The 27,272-nt window shown below is 40.8% G+C and overlaps 1 protein-coding gene across 4 annotated transcripts in view; it reads left to right on the forward strand.

The window, feature by feature from the left end:
* Nucleotides 1-27,272, forward strand: part of MYO16 (myosin XVI) — a 596,952-nt gene that overhangs the window by 289,747 nt on the left and 279,933 nt on the right. For all 4 annotated transcript variants that reach the window (XM_045978501.1, XM_045978500.1, XM_045978499.1 and 1 more), the window contains exons 11-13: nt 3,928-4,038; nt 11,926-11,991; nt 22,834-22,961. In XM_045978501.1, the coding sequence (XP_045834457.1) occupies nt 3,928-4,038; nt 11,926-11,991; nt 22,834-22,961 (305 nt within the window). The remainder of the gene's footprint in view (nt 1-3,927; nt 4,039-11,925; nt 11,992-22,833; nt 22,962-27,272) is intronic.

Raw genomic sequence — 27,272 nt, forward strand, 5'->3', positions numbered from 1 at the left:
CCCTATTTCTTCCCGCTCTGCAGCTCACAGGACCTCATGGCCCTTACTGCTTTCTCCCCCTCCCTGCGCGCCTTCTCCTGCAGCCCGCAGGCGGCCTCACAGCGTTAGGTTCTTTTTTTTTTTTTTAAAGATTTTATTTATTTATCTGACAGAGAGAGATCACAAGTAGATAGAGAGGCAGGCAGAGAGAGAGAGGGAAGCAGGCTCCCTGCTGAGCAGAGAGCCCGATGTGGGACTCGATCCCAGGACCCTGAGATCATGACCTGAGCCGAAGGCAGCGGCTTAACCCACTGAGCCACCCAGGCGCCCCTCGCAGCGTTAGGTTCTTATGCAGCTTGCTGTGACCTCATGGGAGGCGACTTCTCAGACCCCCCCAGCAGGAGGGCACTCTCACCTTTCAGAACACCGTCCTGTCTTCCCTCGTTACACTTTTTATGACTGCAGTTTCTTACTTAAGTCCTTACTTCTCCCCCAGCAGACTGTAAACGGGTGTAAGACCTCCCCCTTTGCTCCCTGTCTGTTCTCAACTCTAGCACAGTGCCCGGCAAAGAGCCTGTGAGCGAGAAGCAGACGTGCGAAGGACTGAATATGTTGTCGGGTTATCCGTTATCTGCTAGACTTTCTCCACTGTTCCCTGATGGAGATGGTTCCAGCTTCCCCTTCTGACCTAGCCGCTGTGTGACCCAGGAAAACTGTGCAACCTCTCTGGGCGTTAAGTTCTGCATCTCCTAGTTAAGGAGGTTGGAACTATATCCATGAATTTCAAAATTTTTAAAATTACTACTTCACAGCAGATCCTTTCCCAAAAAAGGGATCTGTGAACGTGAATTCTGGGTTTTAGAGCAGATGAGAGCTGAGGGTGTCCGCTGAGAGCTGCGGACCCTGGCCGGGGTCGTTGGCAGAAGTCCATCTCCTCCTTTCTCCAAAGGCAGTTCTCAGGGAAATTGGCAGAAAGTTTCCCTCTGGTGCTCACGACCCTCTGCAGCTGTCTCTCTAGGTAACGACGCATCACTGCACACTTATCTACAGAGCAGACACCTGGCCAGGCCTCCATGCAAACTCACCCTCACGGCCTCCCGCAAGGGACACACCATCGTCTTTTATATCATAAGTGACAACGGAAAGTGACTTAGTAACGTTCGGGAAGAGAAAGGCTCAGGGCCCCCCAGCCGGGAAGGTATACCACTGAGATTGAAACACATTCACCCCTATTAGTACAAAAAGAATCGGTGCCTGAGACGTGCTTCCATTTCCAGCATTTTTAGGTGAGAAAGCTCGATTTGGTGTGTAAGAGGTTTTTTTTTTATATTTTATTTATTTGACAGAGAGAAATCACAACTAGGCAGAGAGGCAGGCAGAGAGAGGAGGAAGCAGGCTCCCTGCTGAGCAGAGAGCCCGATGCGGGGCTGGATCCCAGGACCCTGAGATCATGACCTGAGCCGAAGGCAGAGGCTTTAACCCACTGAGCCACCCAGGCGCCCCTGGTGTGTAAGATTTTTTACCCAGATCAGCGTGACTGATGGAACACGCGGTGCCGAACGCTGCCTGGGTGGTGCGGACTGCTGGTCACTTTCCCCCAAAGCATTCTGGGCCTCCGAGACTCTTGAGTAGAGCTAAGTGTTCAGTGTGGGAAAAAGAACAACACATACCGCACGATGCCAAGGCTGATTCTGACCAGCCGGGAGGGTATCAGGAGAGGCGGGACGCGCTGACTTCCATTTCCATCAGCCCTGAGTACCAACTTTCAGATTCAACTCTTGACTAGTTAGTCGATATTTCTGACAGCGTCCAGGTCCTCCAGCTATCCCTGTGGCTAATTAAAATGCCTAGTTAGCTAATGGTGATGAGACTCTGTGCTGTGCTCCATACAGGTTAATTCTGAGCCATAGGTTGAGGCCTATTTCTTTAAAATGTACGAAAGCAAAGAAAATGAACTCGGGGTGTTAGCTGAGTGTGTGTACGGCATGGGGAGAAGAGGGGCTTGTTCCTGACCTTAATGCAGTCTGGAGTGATTTACAAATAGATTTTTTTATTTGTTTATTTTACTTCTGCCATAGTCTTTTATTATTTTTTTTATATTTAAATTTTATTTTATTTTTTCAATGTTCCAAGATACATTGTTTGTGCACCACACCCAGTGCTCCATGCAATACATGCCCTCCTTAGTACCCACCACCAGGCTCACCCAACTCCCCACCCCACCTCCCATCCAAAACCCTCAGTTTGTTTCTCAGAGTCCACAGTCTCTCATGGTTCGTCTCGCCCTCCAGTTCCCCCAACTTCCTTCTCCTCTCCATCTCCCAATGTCCTCCATGTTATTCCTTATGCTCCACAAGTAAGTGAAACCATATGATACTTGACTCTCTCTGCTTGACTTACTTTACTCAGCATCATCTCCTCCAATCCCGTCCATATTGATACAAAAGTTGGGTGTTCATCCTTTCTGATGGAGACATAATACTCCATAGTGTATATGGACCACATCTTCCTTATCCATTCGTCTGTTGAAGGGCATATTGGCTCTTTCTACAGTTTGGCAACTGTGGCCATTGCTCTATGAACATTGAGGTACAAACTGATGTTTAATACACAAACAACTTTCTCTTGGAATATGGTGTTAGCCACTTACCCAAATGGTGATATTTCCCATATTAGAGCCCACTGGGTGATACCCTTCTAACTGGGAAACAGGACAAACCACTCTTCTGACCACCTGAGATTCCCAGGAAAGAATCTGAGGTTCCATTATGAGTACATTAGGATTAGAAGAAGCCTGGGAGCGCACTGACTTGAATTTACGAACTCCTGAGAAAGATTCCATTTTGTAAATCCATCGCTCACAGCAAAGAGATCACCCTACATTTAGATTTTTTTTAATGCACAGTATCTGTCAATGCCATAAACACTTAGCTGATAAACAGTAATATTTAAGTCCAAATTCTTTAACAGTGATACATACGAGGATAAGATGGGTAGTGCAAATACAAGTACAAAAGGGGAACGTTGATACAGAATACAGACATGAACACAATGATACAAAATAAACTTGCTGTTGCTAAAAATTCACCGTGAGCACCGAGGAACTCGCCTAGGCATGGATAAGCGTAGTCTTCGTTTTGGCTCCTCTCTGACAAAAGAAAACCAAGGCTGTCCTCACAGATCAAGGGTCTGCTTTGCACAACCTACCTTGTGTAGGTAAAATTAAACATGGTCCATTCCAAACTTGCAAATGATAGGTTTTCACCCAATTAATTCATCCAAATTCATCTTTTTTTAGTTGAAATATTTGGCAGTTTTATAACTCTGTCACAGGGAATCATGTTTTTCTTTACGACAGAATTATCTGAATCTCACAGCTACTTTCATTGTAAGAGTCATGTAGAGAAGAATAAAAATCCCGAGCCAAAATTCTAGAGTCTTCTTTCAAAATCTGGCCTCCTCCCCCATGTATGCGGAAGCTGCATTCCAGGCACACCGGCTCCTTCAGCACGCCAACAACAGTAATAGGAGAAGTTCTGCTTTCGCTTTGGAAACACTGCAGACGTGAGCTTTTCAGCTGCCGGCCAGAGAGACGCAGGGAAGCTCAGAGCTGTCTACGTTTTGAGTGGGGACTAGGAAAGTCAACGTGCTGGAATGATTCTGGCAGACGGATGCCTTTGCAGGACAGAAGGGGGTTTGGGGGTTAGCGTGTGAGTGGGCACCCGTGCACGGTCGTGGGCACAGGACAGAAATTCTCACGTGAAGACATTTCTCTGCAGCTTCGGAATTTTTTTGTTCCTTCTAAGTGAACCATCTCGTCTTTTAATAATGGTTTCAAACTCACGTGGTCTTTAAGCGTCTGACATGGAATTGGAATTGGAACATCCAGCTGTGAAGAGAGTTGATTGGAAAGCAATTAGAATTGATCTTTTTATTTGTCTTCCCCAGGTCAAGCTGATGCTTCCCGCTCCCAGCGATGACCTGGCGACGCTCAGTGAGCTGAACGACGGCACCCTGCTTTACGAGATTCAGAAGCGCTTTGGGAACAATCAGATTTATGTAAGTGCCCTTGAGCCTGCCCTGTGTGCTGCTTTGTCTTGCTGCCAATGACCCCTCCGTGCTGCAGATGTCCCAAGGAGAGGGCTTACGGTTGTGTCTGGTCTTGCTGATAGCGTAAGGTCGATTTCTCAGCGTTCAGCTTCCTTCTGATTCAGTTCTAAAGCAAGTTCAGCAAAGATCCAAATTTCAGAGCTGTTAAGTGAAAGTTAATACCCTGCAGGTTGACGGGTTTCCTGTTGTCGAGGTTGCTGTGGAAGATCTTGCCAGAAACAGGAGGATCTGCAAGTCACTTCTAAAACTGCTGTTTGTTTCCTGTACTTTACTTAGCCTGCTAGATCTGGAAGAGGAAGCTGAAGAGGGAGAGTTCACTGCGCTTGGAGGGTGTTGTCTCTATCTGTATGAAAGGAGAGTCTATGGTCCCTTTAAGTTATCAGGAAATGCTTTGTCAAGTACATAATTTATATACCAATCTCTGATAGCAGGATATGAATGTATGACTCAGATGACAAATAACACAAAGACTCAATCTGCTGTGGTTCTGGCCCTGGTTTATATGTGTTATTTCATCCAACATGCAGAACGATTTAGACACCGTGTCGTCTCAGTCTCCATCTCTGTCGGTCAGTCTGTCTGTCTCCCTCTGCTTGATTTTTTGATATTCAGCTGAGAGCAATTCAATCAGAACGTCTATAGAGAAATCTGATTATGCCCACGTGTGCTATTCCTTTTTGGGAACACTCTTTTTCCCCTAGTCTACTGAGAAATTGATTAAGTAATTTTCATGTCAATGCTAAGTCCGAGATTTGCTTATAAGTAATAAATCGTCAGGTGCTGATTAGCCTATGAAAATTCAGTGCAGCATCTTAATGCTTGGATAAATTGCCTGCCACCATAGATACACTTAAAATTAAATGCTTCTATCAAAATGAATGGGACTGAGTCATTGGCATCAAGTGGTGAAAGCTGGTAACTCCGCTCTCTGGGATGGCCCCGTTATTTGTGTGTTAGTTTTATTCTGTCTTCTCACCTTTGCCAACATGGTGCTGATCCTTCTTCTCCTCCACGTCCTCCTCCTCCTCCTCCTCCCTACCTTCTTACCAAGTTGCCAGAAGACTATTGCTTGAATTGTGTTTCATTTCTTTATTTCCTTCATGCTTCTCCAGTACCTCTGTCTCCCCAACATCCACTTGATCTACCCTTCACCTCGGTGGTCGCTGTCCTCATCAAGGCCTTTGCCATCTCTTTTCAACAGCCTCCTAACCATGCCGAGGAGAGCTTGTTCCCTTTCAGTCTGATCTCACCGGGAGCTAGAGTCATTCTTACCATGAACAAACGTGATCTTGACACTCCCAGTCTTAAAGCATCTCTGTGGCATGTCACTTCTCATGGGAACATGGCCGCAATCTTCATACACGATCTGGGCCCTAGATACAAGCTGATACTCTCAACCCCCCGGTGACAGCCCTCTTGCCTGTGTCAGGATTTTCCTTGGGCTGTTTTTCTTCCCCATAAGCTTTTCTTTCTACCCCATGGAATAAACACTTAGCTTTATAAACTCCCACTGGGAGTTCTTCAGTCTTTAAGTAAACCTCCCAGCCCTTTCTGATGAAGTCACGATGGATCCTCTCACGGCTCGTGATGGTCTCTCTCACTGGTGATTTGATGGTGTCCGGTTCTGTGCTAGACTCTGGCTCAGTGACGATCCATCCATACTGGGTTTGCTCACTGGGAGGCCTGGTCAAGCACTTTCCAATCTCAAGGGACAAGTACTTCCTATCTGTTTATCAGAATCACGGCTCCAACTCCTCCCCACACTGGGCCATCTTCTTAGGTCCTTTCTGCCCGCTGGGTTTCTCTTTCTTTCCAGATCATGCTTTGCTAAAGTTCACATCAAATGCACATTTGCCACTGCAGGAGACATGCTTTTCCTCTCTCCCACACCTGAAATATGGAAGAGCTTAATTGTCTCGGATCAATTTTGTGATGAGTGCTCTAAGTCAGGTGATTTGAACTCGCCTTTAATGGATAGGCAAGCCACTTAAACATTATTGATTGAATAATAACAAGCGATTCTTAAAGTGTAACCTGTGGACCACTAGAAGTATGAGGTTTTTATTACCATTCTGCTGTGGGAGTGAGCATTTAGAACCTCTTATGACAAGTTGGCGGTTTCATTGCTGTCTGTTGAGTCTAATAAGAATCCAGGTTTGCATTTTGTAGGTCTTTGTCTTTTTCAATGCCATGTTTACGGGAATTCACTTTTATCACATTTTACAAAAGTATCAGTTCATGATGCATTGGAAACAGAAGTGTTCCTTCCCACAAATACGAAAGCACTGGTTTCAGTGGCTGTTGTGTTCAGAGATGGTCACTGACCTCCGCACCCACTCCCCCTACATGTCCCTCCTGCCCCTCTTACCCTTATCCCAGGTTCAGGCTGAAGTTCCTGGTTTGAAGTCGGGACTGATCCCTTTTTAGTGTCCCACATTTACTCTCCTGCAAATCTCAGCAGCCCTCCTTTCAGAATGTACGCAGAATGGCCCTCCACCGCTGCCATCAACCCATCAGGGCCAACATAACACATGTCCGCTAAAGTAATGTCTAACCGGCATTTTCATCTCTTTTTGCTGTAATCTGACTAGTTAATGAGATGATCTTTCGAAAAGGTCTGCAAGTTGCCCTTTCCTTTCCTCCCCTGTCCCTTTTCTTCCCTTCCCTTCCCTTTCCTTTTCCCTTTCCCTTTCCCTTTCCTTGCCAAAACCCAGGAGCAAACATAACTTGCCCTTTTCTCTAAGTCTATATATATTATTTCATTTGGATATCAGATTGCAAAGGTTCCACATAGCCCGTAGCAGAAGGATGAGCCCAAACCATCAAACAAAATGAATTGTAAGAGTTGAGATGTTTGCTTGCTAAATAATGGAGAGAATAAAGGCATTTCTTTCTCTGAATAATCACTGTCACATAGGACAGCAGGAACAGAATATGCAATCAAATTTCTTTCGAACGGCAGATAAACGTGGAGATAATATTCTTTTTATAACCACAACTGGTAGGACTCAACACTCATAAAGAAAGAAACCCCCCCAACACAGGCTCCTGTTATATCTGTTTGGCTAGGTAGGCAGCTTGGCTCGGCTGAGCCACTTACCAAGTGAGCAGTCCCCCTCCAGGGGCCCCACTGGGGTATAGTGGGTCTTTTTTGTAGGGGCAGCTCAGGAGGCTAAGTCGACCAGCTTGTGTCAGAAGCTGAAGTCTCTCTCACTTGGAGGCTATTTGAAATGAGGAGGACAGACGCATTTTCCCCCAGATGACACTGCCCCCTAGCCTGGAATCCCAAGACATACCCGCCACATGCAATACCTATCACGCCATTCCCTGTCATTCCGCTCAAGCTTATAGACCCTTGGGAGCTCTTAACATGTACAAGCTATTAACAGTAAAACAGCGATAGTTTAGAAAGATGAGGAAAAGGAAATATGTAGTTTTCTAAATTAAAAAAAAATTCTTTCTCTGCAAAACATTTACAGCATTACCTTTCATCAAAGCAGCCTCCTGAGAATGTGGCATAAACCTGCATAAACTCATATGTTAGCAGTCCATGGTCAACACGCAGATCACACTTTTCTAGACTATTTTTTGTTGTTGTTCATCACAAAATACATTTGCAAAGACAGTCTCAGATTCCTTCAGTAATTAGATCAAAATAGAAATTATATCTCAATAGAAAAGTGCAATTTAGAAGCATATTTGGATTTTTATTTGGAAGCTCCTCATTTTTCCTTCCTTAGCAGATTTCTCCTTTCTCCCTCAGTCTACTTTTTTTCTTCATTTTTCTGAGTAATTTTCAGATAATTCACGGAAAGGTCCCCATTTGGTTCAATCATTTTACTTTTCTTTTCTCCTTTACTTGGCTATAGAATCCTGCCAGTCCTTCTTTGAAGTCAATGTTGTCTTGAATCACAACATGTAAAGAGAGTCACACACCACTCACGGGTGTACGGTTTCATGAATTTTCATTTGGCGAACATGCCTAGGTAACCAGCAGCTTCATAAAGAAATGGAATATTAAGAAGCCCCTTCCCCAGTTTACCCTACCCATCACAAAAGATTTTGGCATATATACGTACAGATTTGTTTGTTTGTTTTTTTTTCTGGACTTCATATAAAAGGACTCACCCAATGTGTTCTCTTTTGTGTCTGCCTGCCTGCTTGCTTGCTTGCTTGCTTGCTTTCTTCCTTTCTTCCTTTTTTTAAGATTTTGTTCATTTATTTGAGAGAGAGCACAAGCGAGAGAGCAGGAGAGGGAGAGGGAGAAGCAGACTCCCCACTGAGCAGGGAACCCGATGTGGGGCTCAATCCCAGGACCCTGGGATTATGACCTGAGCCAAAGGCAGTCCTTTAAGCAACTGAGCCACCCAGGCACCCTTGCCCGCTTTGATTCTTTGCTGTGTTTCTGATAACTGCCTATCCTGTTCCTTGCAGCAACAGCTGATTTTTACTCCTCTAAAATCAGCTGCTGTGTGGATATATCCTCATTTATTTACTCTACAGTGGAAGAACACTCGAGTTGTCTCCACTGTTTGGTGATTGAATTCTGCTGTTACAATTATGTGAATTATGTGGGTGATACTGTTATAAACCATCTTGGGCCCTTTTTGGCAACATGTGTATGCAAGTATTTCCATAGGACAGCATACAGCTGTTTTCGTGGGGCGTGACCGGAGTCTTGGAACGCCAGCATTGCAGGTACCTCCAGCCTGAGTAAATACAGTCAAACACTTTCTCATAGTGGATACACTCCTACCACAGACCTTGGTCTTTTTTTTTTTAAAGATTTTATTTATTTATTTGACAGACAGAGATCACAAGTAGGCAGAGAGGCAGGCAGAGAGATGAGGAAGCAGGCTCCCTGCTGAGCAGAGAGCCCGATGCGGGGCTCGATCCCAGGACCCTGAGACCATGACCTGAGCTGAAGGCAGAGGCTTAACCCACTGAGCCACCCAGGTGCCCCAACAGACCTTGGTCTTAATGTTTCCCCATGTAAACTCCCACTGCCACATTGCCATGGCGCCTCTGTGGTGACCAGATGACCCTGGCAAGTGGTCTGTCACTAGAACCTGTCTTCTGTTGTATGGATTTGTTTGTGCCTAAACCAGTACTGAGATATCTTAATCACTAAAGCAGCATAATAAATCTTGATCTAGAGAAGTCCTCTTTATATCAGGGAGAGTTAATATCCCTCCTTTGGCCACGTTTACTTTCTCTGGAACATTTTAAAATTTTCGGTGTAGAAGTCTTGACCATTTGTATTAGATCTGTTTCTAAGCCTCTTTCAAGCGCCGATGCTGTAAGAAATGTTATCTTCTTACTGAAAATAACAAGCAAATTTCATTTTCTTATGGTGTATTGCAAATATAGGGATATAATGACATTGGAAAATTCATGTTTTATCTGCCCAACTTGCTAAGTTCATATGTAATATTAATTTAATTGGGAATTCTTTTGGAGGCTCTGCATATACTGCATATAGTATGTCGCTAATGACTTATTTTTTCTTTTAAATCTTGGCAGTTTTGTTACTCTTGTTTTATTTCACAGGATGGCCCTCTCAATAAAAAGATGATGGGAAGTAACAATAAGCTAAGATAGGCATCCCTACCTCATTTTGGATCTCAGGGAAGATCTTTCGATGTTTTATCATTAAGCAAGTTGTTTGTAGTACCTCTGCTGTAGTTGTGGTTAAATTTCATTAATTGAGGGAGTTCCTTATATTTATAGTTTTCAAAGTTATTATTTTTAATCAAGAGTAGGCACTGAATGCCATGAAAAGTTTTTTGACTTTTGAGTCTATTTTGAGATGATCATATGGCTTTTTTTCTTCACTTTTTAGTATGATAAATTACAAGAGTTGACTTAGTAATATGAAGCCAACCATACGTTACTAGAACAAATCCTAGTTGGTTGAAGCAGATTATCTGTTGAATGTATTACTGGATTTAATTTGCCAATAGTTTGTCAGGATTTTTGCATATACTTTATGGAAGAGAAGTGCCTGTAATCTTCCTTTCTTTCGATATACTACTTAGGTGTTTTCTCTACTGTTATTTTCTGGAGCAATGTATATTTGCTCATTTTGCTTTTTTTGTTCATGAATGTTGGGAAGAATTCACCAGTGAAGTTTAAATTTTCTTTATGGAAAGGTTTTTAAACATAGATTCAAATTTCTTTTACAGAAAAAAAAATAACTAGTCAGATGTTCTGTATCTTACTGTGTTGGTTTGGTAAGATGATGGTTGTCGTCCACATTATCTAAATATCCATCGTGGCTAAAATGTGATTCCCAGTATCTCTTCAGCTGTTTTCATGTCTGTGTTGTCTGTAGTAATGTCATATTTAGGATACCAGTAGTTTGTGCAATTTGTCTTGTTTTCTCAATCTTGTTAGGGTACTCACCATTTTATTACACTGTTCAAAAGACCACCTTTTGACTTTTGTTTCTAGTCCATTAATTTCTGCTGTTATACTAATTTTATTTCTTTATATTTTGATGTAATTTGATGAGCTCTTCAAAAAGTATACTTAGATCATAATTTCCAGCCTTCCTTCTTTTTTAACATTATAAATAGCATTTAGATAATAATTTCTATACCAAGTATATGTTTGGTGGCATCTCACAAATTATGATATGTTATAATCAAAATATCTTCTCATTTGCATTGCAGCTCCTTTATTGGCTCATAGGTTATTTGCAGATGAATTGTATAATTCCCAAACATTTGGTGATTTTCTAGATATCCATTATTATAATTCTGGCATGATCAGAGTACCTACCCTATGTGATTCATGTCCTTTAAATGTAATGAAACTGACCTGTGTTCAATTTCAAAGAATGTATATTCTGCAATTGTTTGGTAACAGTGCTGTATATGAGTCAATGAGTCACTTGGTAATTATTTATTTCAAAATTTTATCTGCTTATTCCATGAGTTACTAAGAAAAAAATTGTTTAAAATCCCCCAAATTGTGAATTAATCTTTCTCCTTACAGCTGTTTTTGCTTCATATATTTTGTGCTTGATTTTAGTCTCATAGAAATTTTAAATGTTATATCTTCCTGGTTGATTTAACATTTTATCATTGTGAAATGTCTGTTTATATCCCTTTTATTTTGTGTGTGTGAAGTGAGTATTGCTAAACCACATTTTTCCTATTCTTATTGTTTGCAGGTGTATCTTGCTTTATATTTTACTTGCAAATTTTCTTAATCTATAGAGAGCACTTTAATATAGTTCATAATCTTTATCCTTCAGAATATTTAGTAGCTTTACATTTGATGTAATTTCTGATTTGGGGATCTTTAAATCTATTATTTTATTATTTGATTTCTATTTATTCCATCTGTTCTTTGTGCTTTTATATCTCATTACTTGCCCTTTTTTAAATTACAAAAGTATTTTTACTTGCTTCCTGTGCTCTATTCATTTTTCAATTGTGCATTTTATTTTTATTCTGTAGCAGCATAGAACTCATTACCACATTTATTTCCTTCAGTATATTTTGCCACATGTTTTAATTTTATATTTTTTGTTCAGTCTGATTCTCACAAAACCCCTTTAAGAAAAGCAATTCTTAGAATCCTGTCATTTCACTTGTTACATGTTTAATGGAACAAGCATATATGTTTTATTTTATTTGAATTTGACTTTTCTATTTCTTTATTTACAAACTTTATTTACAAACTTTTAAAATAACTTGCAAAATGTTAAAGTATGGCTTTTATTTATTTTCTATATTATGTACTGTGATTTTAAAGTTATATCATTTTTAATTTTAAGTGTTCTCTTTATACAGTCCCCCAACTATTTCTATCCTTTTCTTTTAACAGACTTTTATTGGAGATATCCTCTTGCTTGTTAACCCATTCAAAGAGCTTCCAATTTATTCCACGATGGTAAGTATGAAATTTAAAATATCATTTAAAAATTTGGAGTAATGGGGGGCGCCTGGGTGGCTCAGTGGGTTAAAGCCTCTGCCTTCGGCTCAGGTCATGATCCCAGGGTCCTGGGATCGAGCCCCACATCGGGCTCTCTGCTCTGCGGGGAGCCTGCTTCCTCCTCTCTCTCTGCCTGCCTCTCTGCCTAGTTGTGATTTCTCTCTGTCAAATAAAAAAGAAAGAAAAAGTTAAAAAAAAAAAATTTGGAGTAATGCTCACCAGACATACCTATTCGCATCAAATGATCAGTTAAGAAGAAACCCCAAAACAATAAGTAAAGTCAAACTTCTCAGAAAATTCTAAATTGATATTTGCATAATAATGACTTTCATTTGTTCTGAGACAAAAATGGAAAAGAATATGATCTTATCAAAAGATGCCTTTGCACTTATAATGTGTCATTTTTCTCCAATTGTAGTTACTAGACAAACTTCTAAAATTAAATAATACATTACTCTACTTTCCATACCTTCTTGACTAATTCAAGATCAGTTGACTTGCAGTCCTTATTTCAATATCATCACCTCTTTCAGAAAAGTTTTATGATGTTAAAACAATGAAAATGAGAAGGGACACTATAAAATTTTATGCATTTTTCCAAATGACTTTCCACTTTCAATTATGAGACTCCCAAAATTAAAAGAGAAATTTCTTTTGGAAAATTATTCCAGATAACTGAAAACACGACATAATTTTTGAGTAGTAATAGATTAAGAACATCATTATGCAGCTCTCTTTGTTTTTTTATTTATTTTTTTATTTTTGTAAGCACAAGCTGGTTCCAGTGAAAGCAGAATCTGTAATAGGGAGCAAGAGCATGACAAAGAGACGAGGGGAGCAGACTTGTGTTCCTGAAGCAGAGACATGCTCTTAGGTGTTGGAGGGGAAGGTGGCAGGAGAGGTTGGAGGAGAAGGGAGAGAGAACACCTTCTTTAAGCTCCCAAGGAATCAGTGAAGAATTCTTAAGAAACCTCTCCTGAGACAGAGTGCCCACTCACTATCCCAGCCACAGTCCTTCTTTCCAAAGTCACTTGAACTGTTGCTTTAAAACTGCTGCACCTTGCCAGGTGTCCTCACTCCACTCAGGCCGATCCCAGCCTTAGTCTTGGGCCCCCTGAGTGTGTGGTCACCTGTTGGGGCAACGCAAGAGCAGTCACTGGCAGTCATCTCAGGAATTCTATCAGAGGAGTTCAACCTGACCTGTGATGATGACATAGACTGCACTGTTTGTATTTTTATTTCTTTTTATGTCAGTTCTTAATAGTTTTGTTTTACAAGGATTCAGTTCATTGTATTTAATCTTCCAAAGTTTGAGGCATATCATTATTCATGAGTCCTATTTATTTTTTTAATGTTTGTAGAATTTTGAGTGATTTCTTTCCGTTCCCAATGTTGGTCAGGTATGCCTTCTCTGACTTTTTAAAATCAATTTGCTAGGAATTTCTTGATTGTATTAATCTTTTCCAAGAAAACATTTCCTTACTTAATTTTTTCCTACTATATATTTATTCTCTATGTGTTTGATCTCTGCTTTTTCTTTTTATTGTCTCCTTCTTTCTAAGTTCTTGGAGTTTCATTTGATAGTCATTTAAGTTATATAGTTATATTGCCAATTTTCTGCCTTGTATAAATAAGTATTGGGGGCTTTTAATTTTGCTTTAACCACAGTTTTCTGCATCTTTTTTTATTAAGATTTTATTTATTTATTTATTTGAGAGAGAGCGATAGCAAGAGAAAGCATGAGCAGAGGGCAGAGGAAGAGGGAGAAGCAGGTCCTTGATGAGCAGAGAGCCCGATGCGGGACTCCATCCCAGGACCCTGACATCATGACCTGAGCTGAAGGCAGACACTTAACTGACTGAGCCACCCAGGTGCCTGAGCTTTCTGCGTCTCTAATGCTTTCCATGTTCATTATTTTTCAGTTTAAGAGAGAGAGAGCGATAGAAAGAGAGAGAACCCCTGCTATTTCAAAATGCCTATTAATGTGTTGTTTTTGGCTTCTAGCTATGGTATTACATTGGATCATAGAATCAAAAAGAATCTTATGTTGAGACAAAAACCAATTTTAGATAATTGCATAAAATATATACATATATAACTATTATATAAATGCTTCTATAGATCTAGTGACCAAATTCTAAGGATTAAGGAAAACGTAACATAATGAATTCTTTTAGTACAATATTACTTGTCATGTCATATTCTATTTCAAATGGAAAAGATTGATTTTCTGGTTTCTTCATTTTTAGGGTATTAATAGTGTAACAGTTTTCTGACTTCAAGTAATGTGTTGTATTTGCAGGTTTTTCAGGAATACTTGTTAATAGAAAAAAGGAGAGACATTAAGAGACATATTTCCTTATTAATAGGAATAAAACATGATGCAATGAGATTTTTGCATGAACAGTTCATTAAAACTTAAAATAGTGAATGCGACATATAACTTATATGTATCATCCTTTATATCCGTCAATTCCAGTGGACTCTGGCATAGAATGTAAGAGGAAAATAATTATATTTGGGTAAAATAATGCATCAATGAAAAACTTACAAAACTGCCCACTTTTTATAGGTCATAATGAGATTTTACTGTGTTTGGTGCTTTTGGAATTCACTTCCATTTTGTAGAATCAAATAGTTTGCACTTTCCTGGTCTACAAGTAGTAACTTGTAATATAAGTATAGATATTGGCTGGCTATAAGGACTTCATTCTTAGGCTGAATTGGTGAGCATCCTCTGTAGCATTCTTAGTACCTTGTGATTTTATGTCAGTTACTCACATACTGAACCACATCAAGTTATCTCGCTGTCCTATGGACAGACAAGAGAAATTTTCACTTGTTTTTATGCTCACAGGTTATATAATCAAGTATATGCTTATTATCTTAAATGACAAATTCTGTTCAGATAGTTTAGTTTCTTCCCTCATTAGTTAAATAAAAGAAGAAACTGAAACATTGAATATGATTATATCTGTAAAGATTACGTAGACCAAGAGAGTGACTTCTGTGTTTTATGTTGAAAAACAAATCCATATGCATCATCTGTAGCTCACTTTAATTTTGTTACCAGTAACTGTGTTCTGTTAAGCTTTGCATAACATTCATTTCATAGGAGGCCATTAATCATGGATGCACAGCCTCTGCATTGAACTGCATTTTGAGACTAATTCAAACACATGGCAGGAAGCAGCCCTCTCCCAGAGGTGGTTTATAGCCGCAAGCAATGTTGATGTGATGCGAACAGTCACTGGGGGGAGTGGCACCCAGGGGGCCAGTAGGCAGACAGTTGTAAATGAAGTATAACCAGCAGGGAGGGGGGTCACTGTTGTGCTCCCCATTTATGTTGAAGGCGAGGCGAGTGACTTTGCTTATTTTAAACATGTAAGAGGTAGGGGAGAAGGAGAAAAGAGAAAAGTAGCCATATCTTTCTGAACAGGCTTTGCAAAAGAAGCAGTGTTATGATCAGGAACAAGAATGCTTCAGCAAACCAAGAAACATTTATCGAGTCCATTAAACACAGTATGTTATGTTAGATATTTGGGGATGCTAAGTAAGCTTCTCCTCATCCTTAAAAACTGAATGGACATTCTAGACATAATGCATAAATAATGGTAAAAATAATCAGATTTCCCTTGTAAATGAGGACAGTAAGATAGCTGTATTGAAAATGTACACTATTAACTGACGAGTCAGGAAGTTGGGAGGAAGGAGGTCTTCCCAAGTTGAGAAAGGCATTACTTGGAAAAGCAATGGGATTGTTGCAGATCCTAAGGAATGAGTAAGATTATGGTAAGGGGGAGGAAGTATACTTTGGAGAATTGTCTAGAGTCACATTATGGGGACCAAAAATATAGGATCATTGAGAAGAAGGCACAGACTAATCTTATAAGGCAAGAAGTTCAAAAAGTTAAGGAACTGAAAATCTGGTTTGGATCTAGACTATAAAGCTAAGTTAGAGAGTTTGGGTTTTAATTTTAGGAAATAAAGACTCGCTGGAAACAAACAAGTTCAATACAAATAGTGTTTATAAGTCTTTTGCCATCAGTTTGAGAACAAGAGACATTTAGGCAGGAAGAATAATTAGCAGGCACGGAAATAATTCAAGAACAAGCCTAGTATGGGGACTCTGGTGGTAGTGGGCAGAAGTTGAGTGAGTTTCTGAAAAGACACTAAGAACCTGCAGAGAATTTCATTTGAGGAACAAATAAGAGAAAAGGCATCCCTTGAGATACAGGTTTTGAATTTGTGAGTCTAAGAGAATCTATAAAAAAAAGAGAAGAAAAATTGATGAGGAAAAACCAGGTTCAGGTGAATGTACAGTTTTTGGAGGTTAAATTGAAATGTGAGGTTCTCCCTTGGATGCAAGATTAGGAATAATTCACATAGATATTTCATTTTATAAGATTTCTAGGAGTCACACCAAGTTTAAGAATGAGGTAGAAAAATAATAGAAGGCAAGGAAGGAGGAGGAAGAAGAGGATAGGGAAAGAGGCAGGGGGAGATGAAGGGAAGAGGGATGGGGAGACCACAATGACAGGGTAGATGGCTGACATTAAAGAACCGGGTCTAGAGACACCTGGGTGGCTCAGTTGGTTGAGTGGACTTTGGCGCAGGTCTTGATCCCAGGATCCTGGAATCCAGCCTCGCACTCCGGGTCCCTTTCCTCCCCCCTATCCCCCAGGTTAAGGTGCAGGCTCTCTCTCTGTCAAATAAGTAAAATCCTTAAAAAACAAACAAACAAACAAACAAACAAAAACAAAAAACAAAAAAAACAGGTCCAATGCATTGTTGAGGCAGTAATTAGAAAGGACAAACATCTTGGTGTTTGTGCCATTGTGGAACCCAGTGAAGACGTGAATGTCATGAGAGTGGACACATCAGCCATAGGTGTGCATTGGCCCTCAAACATCCATGTCAGACTGGCCTCAGATATTTCTCACTGTTCCTTTTACTATGGATTTCACAAACCAAAGACGTATCACTTGGAAATCTCAATGTGCGAAATAATGACGCCATTCCAGATAGAAGACCTGGAGATAATTTCTCAAGATTCCATTTACAAGTACACAAGGACACAGAAATGCTCAGAACCCATTTTCTCAAGGTACACAAGGACAGAGAAATGCTCAGAACCCACGTCCTCTATTGGTGGTGAGATGAAGCTCTCCCACTGTGTGAAATGGCGTCTAGTGTAGGGTGTCAGGCTTAGGGCTTCATTAAATTTCAGATCCCGCTTGCTCTTGGTCTCCTAATATTCCCACTGCATGTCTGAGTTTGGCAAGCAGCTGGGATGACTGCGTGGAGCGTATTACCTCTGGACGAGTGGGGCTGGAAAGAGGACCTGACGTTGTCTAGGGCTTATCACGCGGTAGGTCTGCTGCAAAGAGTTCTGGGTATGTCATCATATCTGCTTACGAAAGGCAGTGCAATCAGTATAAGAATTAGCATTTCCACTTTGGAGGTGAAAACACCAAGCCTTCAGCAGAATTAACAAATTTTCTAAAGTCTTCCATGAGCGGGAGGGACAAAATTTAAAACCCTTCAGCAGAATTAACAAATTTTCTAAAGTCTTCCATGGGCGGGAGGGACAAAATTTAAAACGAGGTCATGTAACCTCAGAGTAAATGTGTGATGAGCTCCCCTCAGCATCACAAACGTAGAGCCCAGAGGCAATTTTGATTATCACTATACATGATTCTTTGTAAAAAACAAAACAAAACAAACAAAAAAACACAAGTATTTTTTTTTTACAGAATATGTCCTCTATGTAGGTAGTTATATAGATAATGAGTAGGTAATCCTATCAGGCAAGTAGAGGGATGTATTTTTACAATGGCGTGAAGCCAACCACCTCTTAACGTCAGGGAGGTTCCACAGGTTAGGGGACCTGGACAGCTGGGGAGCCCCCTCATCCATTGTGGGACTGCATGGTGGCTTCAGGATTCAGAGCAAGGTAGGATTCTGCCACCTCCCAGCAGTTTGCTGAGAGGTGTCATGCATGAAAGTAGGAGAAAGGTGATTCGTAAAAACAAAACAAACAAAAAATCATTGAAAAACAAACCCTTATTCATTAGAAGCAGAGAGTCCAGCCAAGGGACAAAAGGAGGCACCCATGAATGAGGTTGGAACGCATGTGGGAACGGAATGGCGGTTGCTGTAGTTGCTGGACCCAACGAGAACATGCGGTAATATTAATAATGAAAATGACGGTGGTGATGATATCCAATCTGAAAGTTATGTGGCTTGTCAGAAGACTGAAACTGTGTAAATGAAAATCTTCAAGCTTCAAGAGAAATAATTAAGTAGAATTGATTATTATCTTAATTAAATGCACTATTATATTAAAATGATTATTTTGTATTTATACCCCTTATGAAGCCAAGTATTGGCATTTGGCAGAATTACCAACTATTACCAGGTATTACCTGGTAATTGAGTCAGGTATTACCAGGTTATAGCAATGGAATATTCTACAACGGAAACTGTGACACCGTGTAGAAAAGAGAGGGCTTTTAAGAGAAGGGATCTGAGAAGTGTTTGATTATCATAGTTTGATCATATTATAGTGTGATTATCATGAAAAAACATAGATAACCAAGATCCCTTATATGTCTAATGTCCAGTAAAACTTGGCATTAAAAGTAGATGTGACCCTGAGGATGTGAAGAAACAGAGTAGGAGTCATATATGCTCCTGGCTGTCTTCTGTCTCGCCTTGTTTGTAACATCTAATGAAATTCTCTGCAGGATTTTACAGATGGATCTTAAAAGCATTCAGTTAAAATTTGATTAGGCCCATGTTGGGCTTGGGACGTGAGATAGTGTTAGTGCAAGTGTTCAAAAGGAACAGAAATTTGTCCTGCAAGAAAATAGAGCTGGGCTAGAACTTCCTGGTTGGTTTATGAGTTACAATGTATACATCACTATTATTCATTCTTTTGATATCCGTTTTAAGTTCTGGAATATTTAAAAAATACAAAAATCTGAGAACTATTTCAAATAAGGAAGTCTTATTGGCTTGCATACACTCCTGAGATTGGGACACAGCTATAATGATGTGCTAAGAACACTTCATATCCTACTTCAATTGTAACATTTGTTTCCTGCGTAGAACAGAAAATAAAGCTTTGTTTTAATGATATGGTGTCTTAGATTAGTTTGTGTGGTATGCTATGAACACAGGCAGATTCCTTTTCATAAGCAATGACAACCACTCTCCAGAAGCTATTACCCTTTCGTCAAGTCACTTTTGTAAAAAAGATTTTATTTTTTAATTATTTGAGAGAGAGAACATGCATGTGCAGGGAAAGAGGCAGAGGGAGGGGAGAAGACTCCCTGCTGAGCAGGGAGCCCAATGCAGGACTGGATCCCAGGACCAGGAGATCACGATGGCTGCCATTAAAGAACTGAGCCCTCCAGGTGCCACTCGTCCAGCCTTCTATACGTTCACTATACATAGGAACATAACGGTTGTCCCGCTTACCTGGGGTTTCGCTCTCCGTGGTCTCAGTTACCTGCGGTCAGGGGTCACCACGGGACTGATCCTACTTCTGACATAGCATCAGAAGGTCAGCAGTAGCCTGGCGCTGCGTCACGTGTCTGCGTCACTCACTGCCCATGATCATCTTCCGTCATCCCAAGAAGAGGGTGTACATGGGACAAAGAGGTATTTTGAGCCTGGATGGCTCAGTCAGTGAAGCACCTGCCTTTGGCTCAGGTCATGATATAATAAATAAAATCTTTAAAATAAATAAATAAATAAGGTATTTTGAGAAAGACAGAGAGAGACCACACCTGTAAAACTACAGTATATTGTTGTAAGTGTTCTATTTCATTATTAGTTATCATTGGTAATCTCTTACTGTGCCCAACTTATAAATTAAACTTTATCATAGTTAGGTATATATAGGAAAACACATAATGTATATAGGGTTTGGCACTCTCTGTGGTTTCGGGCACCCCCAGGGGGTCCTGGAATATAGGCCATATGGGTAAAGGCAGGTGAGGGACACTGTACATGTGCAGAAAAACCCTGCAAAAACCATTATATTTCCATTTTAATTCTCTCAGATATATTGCTGATACATTCAGATTTATTAACTCTGCCCTTTTACAAAACAAATCTTCATTAGCCTTTGTGCTTTTTTTATGTTGATAGTTTCAGTTCTCAAAAATGTGTTCTAAATGTCCTATAGTATTTTATCGTATTAAAACACAATCCAATATTTTCATCCATTAAACCCTATATTGGCATGTTTTCTGCTCTTACAGAGAGTGCTAAGAACCATTTCATGTGTGCTTTTTGTGAATGTCCGAGAGTTTCTTCAGGGAGATTCCTGGTCAAGCCCCCCTTACATTTAGAAGTTGTTATCAAATCTCTGTTGCGACTGAACAACTAACTCTCCACAGTGCAGTGCGTGTTTCTAGTGCTGGAGAAAACTGCCTTTTGAAACCAAGCATCACCACTAATGAGCTGTGTGACCTGTGACCAGTTACTAACTCTTTGCTTTAATTTCCCCACTCTTAAAAAGGAAGATATTCTCCTACCCAAGGCATAGATTTCTAAGCCAATTGGATGGATACCAAGTGCTTAGCACAGCAGCAAGCACATAGCCAGTGTAAGCCATGACTATTATTACGAGACCATTGATAAAGTTATCAGTATTTTCTATCTGTCACCTTCCTGTTTGAAATGTCATTTCTCTGGTTACCAGAGAGTTTCTGCTTCTTTTCTCTTATTTATTGGTTATCCTTTTCTGTTTGTATTCTTTGTCAAATTTTCTATTTTCTTTCCAGTCTTATTTATTTGTAGGAGTTGTTTATAAGACACAGCTTAATTGCCTGTCTTTGGTTTTTATTGTATTACTGTGTGTGTGATGTTTGTGGTGGAACAGCAATTGTCAAATACACGATTTTGACATAGCTTCATCCTTCCCATTAGAATTCACGTTTGGGAACCCTAGTTCCTTATTCCAAAATCATGCAAGTATTATTCTGTTTCCTTGTATAAATGTTTTATGCTTTGCTGTTTATATTGAGACTTAAGTTCATCTGGAATTCATTTTCACACCTGGCATGAGATAGAGATCAGCATTCATTTCCTTTACTAATCAAACCATTCCTTTTTTTTTTTTTTTTAGATTTTATTCATTCATCAGATAGAGATCACAAGTAGGCAGAGAGGCAGGCAGAGAGAGAGGAAGGAGAGCAGGCTCGCCGCTGAGCAGAGAGCCTGATGCGGGGCTCGATCCCAGGACCCTGATATCATGACCTGAGCCGAAGGCAGAGGCTTTAACCCACTGAGCCACCCAGGTGCCCCTAATCAGCCCATTCTTAACGCCTAATGCATACAACAGTCCCTTTACGTACCCCAAGCCCACACCCATGTGTGGGCGTAGGTTGAGTTCTCTACTTTGTCCGGGTGATCTCTTCTTCTGGTGTCTGCACCAGAACCACGGTCTTTGTGGATTTTGGCTTTCTGGAGTTTTTATTGAGCTACAGTGAACATGGGTTTCTCAGTGCCCTGATGGGTAGATTTTCACGAGCCCTCAGATCCAGAGCATTTCCCGCTCTCCAGAAGGCCTGCTCTTGTCCCTCTGTGATCACCGGCACCTTGGCCAAGACACCACCGACCCGAATTCTACGGTGTAGCTTCGTTTTACCTGGTTTTGTACTTTATCTTATAGAATGTTCTCTCACGTGTCTGAAAGATGCCACCCAACATTATGCTCATGAGATTCACCTAATCATTTTTTATAGCTGTAGGTCATTTATTCTATTTAAAAAAAATTATTTCCCCTATGATTTTAAATGACTTCAAACATATGAACAATTTGCAGATAAATAGCACAAACAACTTTTTTTCCAACCATTTTCAAATGATTTGCTGGTATGCCGTCCCATCAACCTTAATACACGTGTTGTGCATTTCCTGCAAACAAAAGCATTCATTCCCTGTGAAACCTCTGTACCATCCCTGGAATCAGGAAATTCCTCCTCATGCACTGTGATCATCCGGTCAAAACATCCCATTCAGGTCTTTCCCGTTGCCCCCGTAATGTCCACACAGCCAAAGACCCAGGCCGCCATGACAGGGTGGGCGGACTTTCACCTTGTCTGGACACTTTCCTCCATCTTCTGATGAGGTTCCCACTCTCAACGGCCTTGAAGCAACAGGCCAGTTACTTTGTAAAAGAAAAATTAAGTTTGTCTGATACTTCTTCATGACTCAGACACCTCCGTATCATTCTGTGTTTCTTCTAAAATAACAGAATTTACGGGTGTTCAAAAGGACTAAACGTACCGACACCATGGCAATCTTCGTAAGTCACTATGTCCCTGAGATGAAGTTCTTTTTTGTTTTTTCTGAGAAGTTTGTAAGTTCTTCCGTGTTTCAGCGGCAGGTGCTTTCTACTCGGGTTGAAACACTTTCTAGCTCACGTTACGGAGACGAAATGTTGCCGAGAGATGCTGGGTGTGATGCCAGTCCCCACAGGTTCAGCTTCCTTCACAGGTTCCTGTCAAACTGGGTGTGCGTGAGTTGGTCTGCTTGAGGACAGCAGAAGAATTTCAAGCCTGCGAACCATGTCATGAAGGATCATTCACGTGCCTCTCTTTGATCATTGTAAATGCTTAAAACATGCTGAAAATGCATAATTTCCCAGACGTTTTGGAGTTATAGACGAGTTTCAGCTGTGGAGCTTCCCTGGCGTTTGGATCTTGGGAGTGAGTCAGCTGTGTCCTGAGGTGGAGAAGCCCGCACCTTCTCACGATGTCTGTCTCCCGCTCTGCCCGGCAGGTGTCTCAGCTCTACCTCAGCAGCACGGGGCAGCCCTGCTCCTCCTTGCCTCCTCACATCTTCTCCTGCGCCGAGAGAGCCTTTCACCAGCTTTTCCAGGAGCAGCGGCCCCAGTGCTTCATTCTCAGGTGAGGCCGCCCCTCATCCACCCTCCCACGTCACACTGATGCGCTGAGGGCTCGGCTGTGAGTTTCTCCTCCTTCCCTCTGGTTCACGTTCATTGACTTCCTCAGCCCCTGGTGGTCTCACGTATCTTTCCAATAAGTAATGTGACTCGTTACCGAGGAGAAACATCTCTGTTCTTAGAAATAGCCCCAAGTGTGGTAGAATCAATATCAACACATTTAACCTGAAACTCAATTCATTTTTAAGATTTACTACTTGGGACCAGAGCGGTTTGGCTTTCAATACAGATGATTACCCTGCAATTGTGGGTTTTCTTACCCACTTCTCGCTATTTACCTATGCTCATCTTTTACCAAGTATACACCGGAAGTATTTATACTGAAATATCATGGTAACATTAGCTCCTAAATAGCAAGATGCCCAGGACGATGATTTACATGGAAGCAAAAATACACACACACACACACACACACACGAACCGCAGGACATGGAGGTAAGTGAGATCAGGTATTGATAAAGGATTAAAGTACTATTTAGGTATTAAAATAAGATATGCATTGAGAATTACATTTCATATTAGGAGCAGCCTCTACCAGAGAGGACTTCTGTAAATCCTCAGGTTTTGACCAAGTTACAATAAGTAGTGTTGGCTGGTGGCTGAATGTATCAATAAACCTTTGCCCAACTCATCAAGTGAAATGAGAGATAGGAAATGTGAACACCTGGATAGAATGCAAAAGACATTTAAATACTTAAGTAAGCACTTATTTATACACTTTTAAGTTACTAATTTGATCAGAAGTTCGAGAGAGGGTCAGATGGATGGCTTGCAAAACATCCTTGCTCTGGTTTTCAAAATAACACACAAGTGGTTGTGTTCACCCTTGTTCTGAAGTGCCCCGGCCCCCACAGGAGAAGCCCTGGGGACAGGGTGGCCCCGGCCATTCTTGAATCAAGCAACTGTGTTCTCATCTACTTTATCTGTCTAATTGTCTAGTCTAACTTTGACCAGAAAGGGGAACACTTTTTTAAAAATCGTGAGATTGTGGGGTGTATATATATATACTAGTGTGGTCATTAATAACAACTGATGTTTATTGAGAACTTAGTAAGTGCCAGACCCTTCACGAGGAGCTTTCCACGTGTTCCCTTATCCATTGCTTTAGCAGTCTTCCAAGATATGTATTATATGTGTGTGTGTGTATGTGTGTGTGTGTGTGTGTGTTCCAAAATTCATTGATTATGCACCACACCCAGTACTCCATGCAATACGTGCTCTCCTTAGTACCCACCACCAGGCTCACCCAATCCCCCACCCCCTCCCACCCCCTTCCCCTCCAAAACCCTCAGTTTGTTTCTCAGAGTCTACATTCTCTCGTGGTTCATGTCCCCCTCCGATTTTCCCCAACTCACTTCTTCTCTCCAACTCCCCATGTCCTCCGTGTTATTCCTTATGCTCTACAAATAAGAGAAACCATCTGATAACTGACTCTCTCTGCTTGACTTATTCGACTCAGCATGCTCTCTTCCAGTCCCGTCCATGTTGATACAAAAGTTGGGTATTCATCCTTTCTGATGGAGGCATAATACTCCATCGTGTATATGGACCACATCTTCCTTATCCATTCGTCCGTTGAAGGGCATCTTGGTTCTTTCCACAGTTTGGCGACTGTGGCCATTGCTGCTATAAACGTTGGGGTACAGATGGTCCTTCTTTTCACTACATCTGTATCTTTGGTGTAAATACCCAGTAGTGTAATTACAGGGTCATAGGGAAGCTCTATTTTTAATTACTTAAGGAATCTCCACACTGTTTTCCCAAATGGCTACACTAACTTGCATGCCCACCAACAGTGTAAGAGGGTTCCGCTTTCTCCAATTCCTCTCCAACACACGTTTCCTGTCTTGCTAATTTTGGCCATTCTAACTGGTGTCAGGTGGCATCTCAATGTGGTTTTGATTTGAATCTCCTGATGGCTAATGATGATGAACATTTTTTCATGTGTCTGATAGTGATTTGTATGTCGTCTTTGGAGAAGTATCTGTTCATGTCTTCTGCGCACTTTTTGACATGATTACCTGTTTTATGTGTGTTGAGTTTAAGGAGTTCTTTATAGATCCTGACTATCAACCCTTTGTAGTATCATTTACAAATATCTTCTATCATTCTGCCGGTTGCCTCTTTGTTTTGTTGACTGTTTCCTTTGCTGTGCAGAACCAAGATATGAATTATTATTAGTATCATGATTTTAACTGTCAGGTGACTGTGTATTAGGAGGAGTAACTCATTAGTCTAGGGTGTCCAATTAGTAAATAGTGAATCTGGGATGTGAGCCGAATAGTGTGAATTGGTGAATGGTGATTAATTAGTGTAGGGCATAGTGGATGCCATATGTGGGATGGGAGCCCCATCATCTGGCTTCTGGGCCTGAGTGAAGCTTATCGACTAGTGCATGGCCAGACCCCTGCGGTCACCCCAACAAGGTTTCCAGCAGCCCACCCCATGCTTCCCTAAAATGAGGGCCACATATCCATGGATTTTCCCAAATTCTAACTGAATCCACTGAATTCTTTTGAAAGACATTGGTCCATAGCAAAGTTCTGAGTTGCCAGTGAATTGTATCCTTTGGGGATCTGCCTGTTAGAGATTTCACAGTACCTAGCAAGTGTTTTCAATAAATAAAGCTATTGATCTCTAACCCAGTGCTTTCTACATGAATTTGCTCATGGAATTGTTTTTCCAGTAGGACCTGTTAATATTATACAGAAGCAGTATTTCTTTGGGACATTTTTAGAGGCTAATAATACCATGTTTCAACCAGTTTCTCTTAAAAAAAAAAAAGATTCTTCGTTCAGGTTTTAAGCAAGATGTTTTTATGTGGCTTCTCTATCTCCTTGATTGTCTTGCCTAAGATAAAGGCTTTCTGCACTTATTATACTAATTCATTAGAATTAGTAAATTTAGAAGTCAGCTAAATACATGATTTAAAGATCATTTTTGAGAGTCTATTGTGTCTTTAAAAGATTCATTTATTTGAGAGAGAGAGTGGGAGGGAGAGACTTGGGGAAAGGAAAAGAGTCTTTCTTGAGCACACTCCTCAGGGAGCGCAGAGACCTAAGTGAGGCTCGATCTCATGACCCTGAGATCATAACCTGAACCAAAACCAAGAGCTGGATGCTTAACTGACTGAGCCACACAGGTGGCCCAAGAGAGTCTATTATATCTTACAAAAAGCATTTACAAAGGATAATTTCAGATTTGGGGTTCAAAACACAAATATTCCTGAAATAGCCATCCTATAACTTAGGACTAGGGTGGGACTTTTTAAGTTTTATTTTCAAAAATTCAGTTTGATTTTTCAATCAATTTGTTGATAATTGTAGGTACCAAATAGCACACTTGGCTTCATCTTGAGGAACAGTTTTTCATAATGTTCAGATCTTGATCCTGGGTTATAACAGAGTTTGGTGTTCACCATCATCTATCTTATCTTTAATTTTCTGAAGGCCCGGATAGATGGTTTTAATTAATTGTCAGAGCACATGTGACAAAAATCCATTATCCAAAGAGTGTGTGGAGCAGATCTAAATTAATGTTACATGCTGAACATACAAGTGACTTGTGAAATACACGGTATAGGGTCTCCCTCCATCATGTGCCAATTTGGCAAACAAGGCTATTCAGGTAAGCTTTAAAATTCTTATGGGCCCCTGATTGGCACCACCCACAATCTCTGGTCAAGTCTAATGGAATCACAGACTGGATTTGCAGATCAAGGAATGTTTCTTGAACACACTAGGGTAGGACTTTTAGTTTTAATTTGATCACCTATAGACTCAACTCTATCCTATCCCATATTATTTTTTTTTCTTTTATTTCCTTGTATTTTACTCAGTTTAAATGGAATATGGCCATTTTGGGATTTTATGAGATGGTTAAAATCCATGGGATTTTAGCCAGCTAAGAGAACTGATGATCATTTTCTCTACTCTTACCTGTTGTGATACAGTAAGCCTAGTGGTGGGGGGAGGGGAGGCAGCTCAGCCACATTCCCTCATAGGTGTCTGAGGTCTTCATGTCTGCAGACTGCGGGCCTCATCCACCTTGTAGACTCACTTGCTGTTTCGGGTTGCATAGTACATGCTTGGGAAGTACCAGTTGAGAATTTCTTGCTGAACAGTGGCTGCCTTCCACGCTATTCCTTCTCCGAGAATCAGTCCACCACCCACCTCATGCGGAAGTCTTCCCTGGTTTCTTCCACTTCTGGGCACACCGCTCCTTATTCACCTGTGGGAAGCTTGTTCCCTGTGAA

This window comes from Meles meles, chromosome 14, assembly GCF_922984935.1.
Source record: "Meles meles chromosome 14, mMelMel3.1 paternal haplotype, whole genome shotgun sequence".
Classification (NCBI taxonomy): domain Eukaryota; kingdom Metazoa; phylum Chordata; class Mammalia; order Carnivora; family Mustelidae; genus Meles; species Meles meles.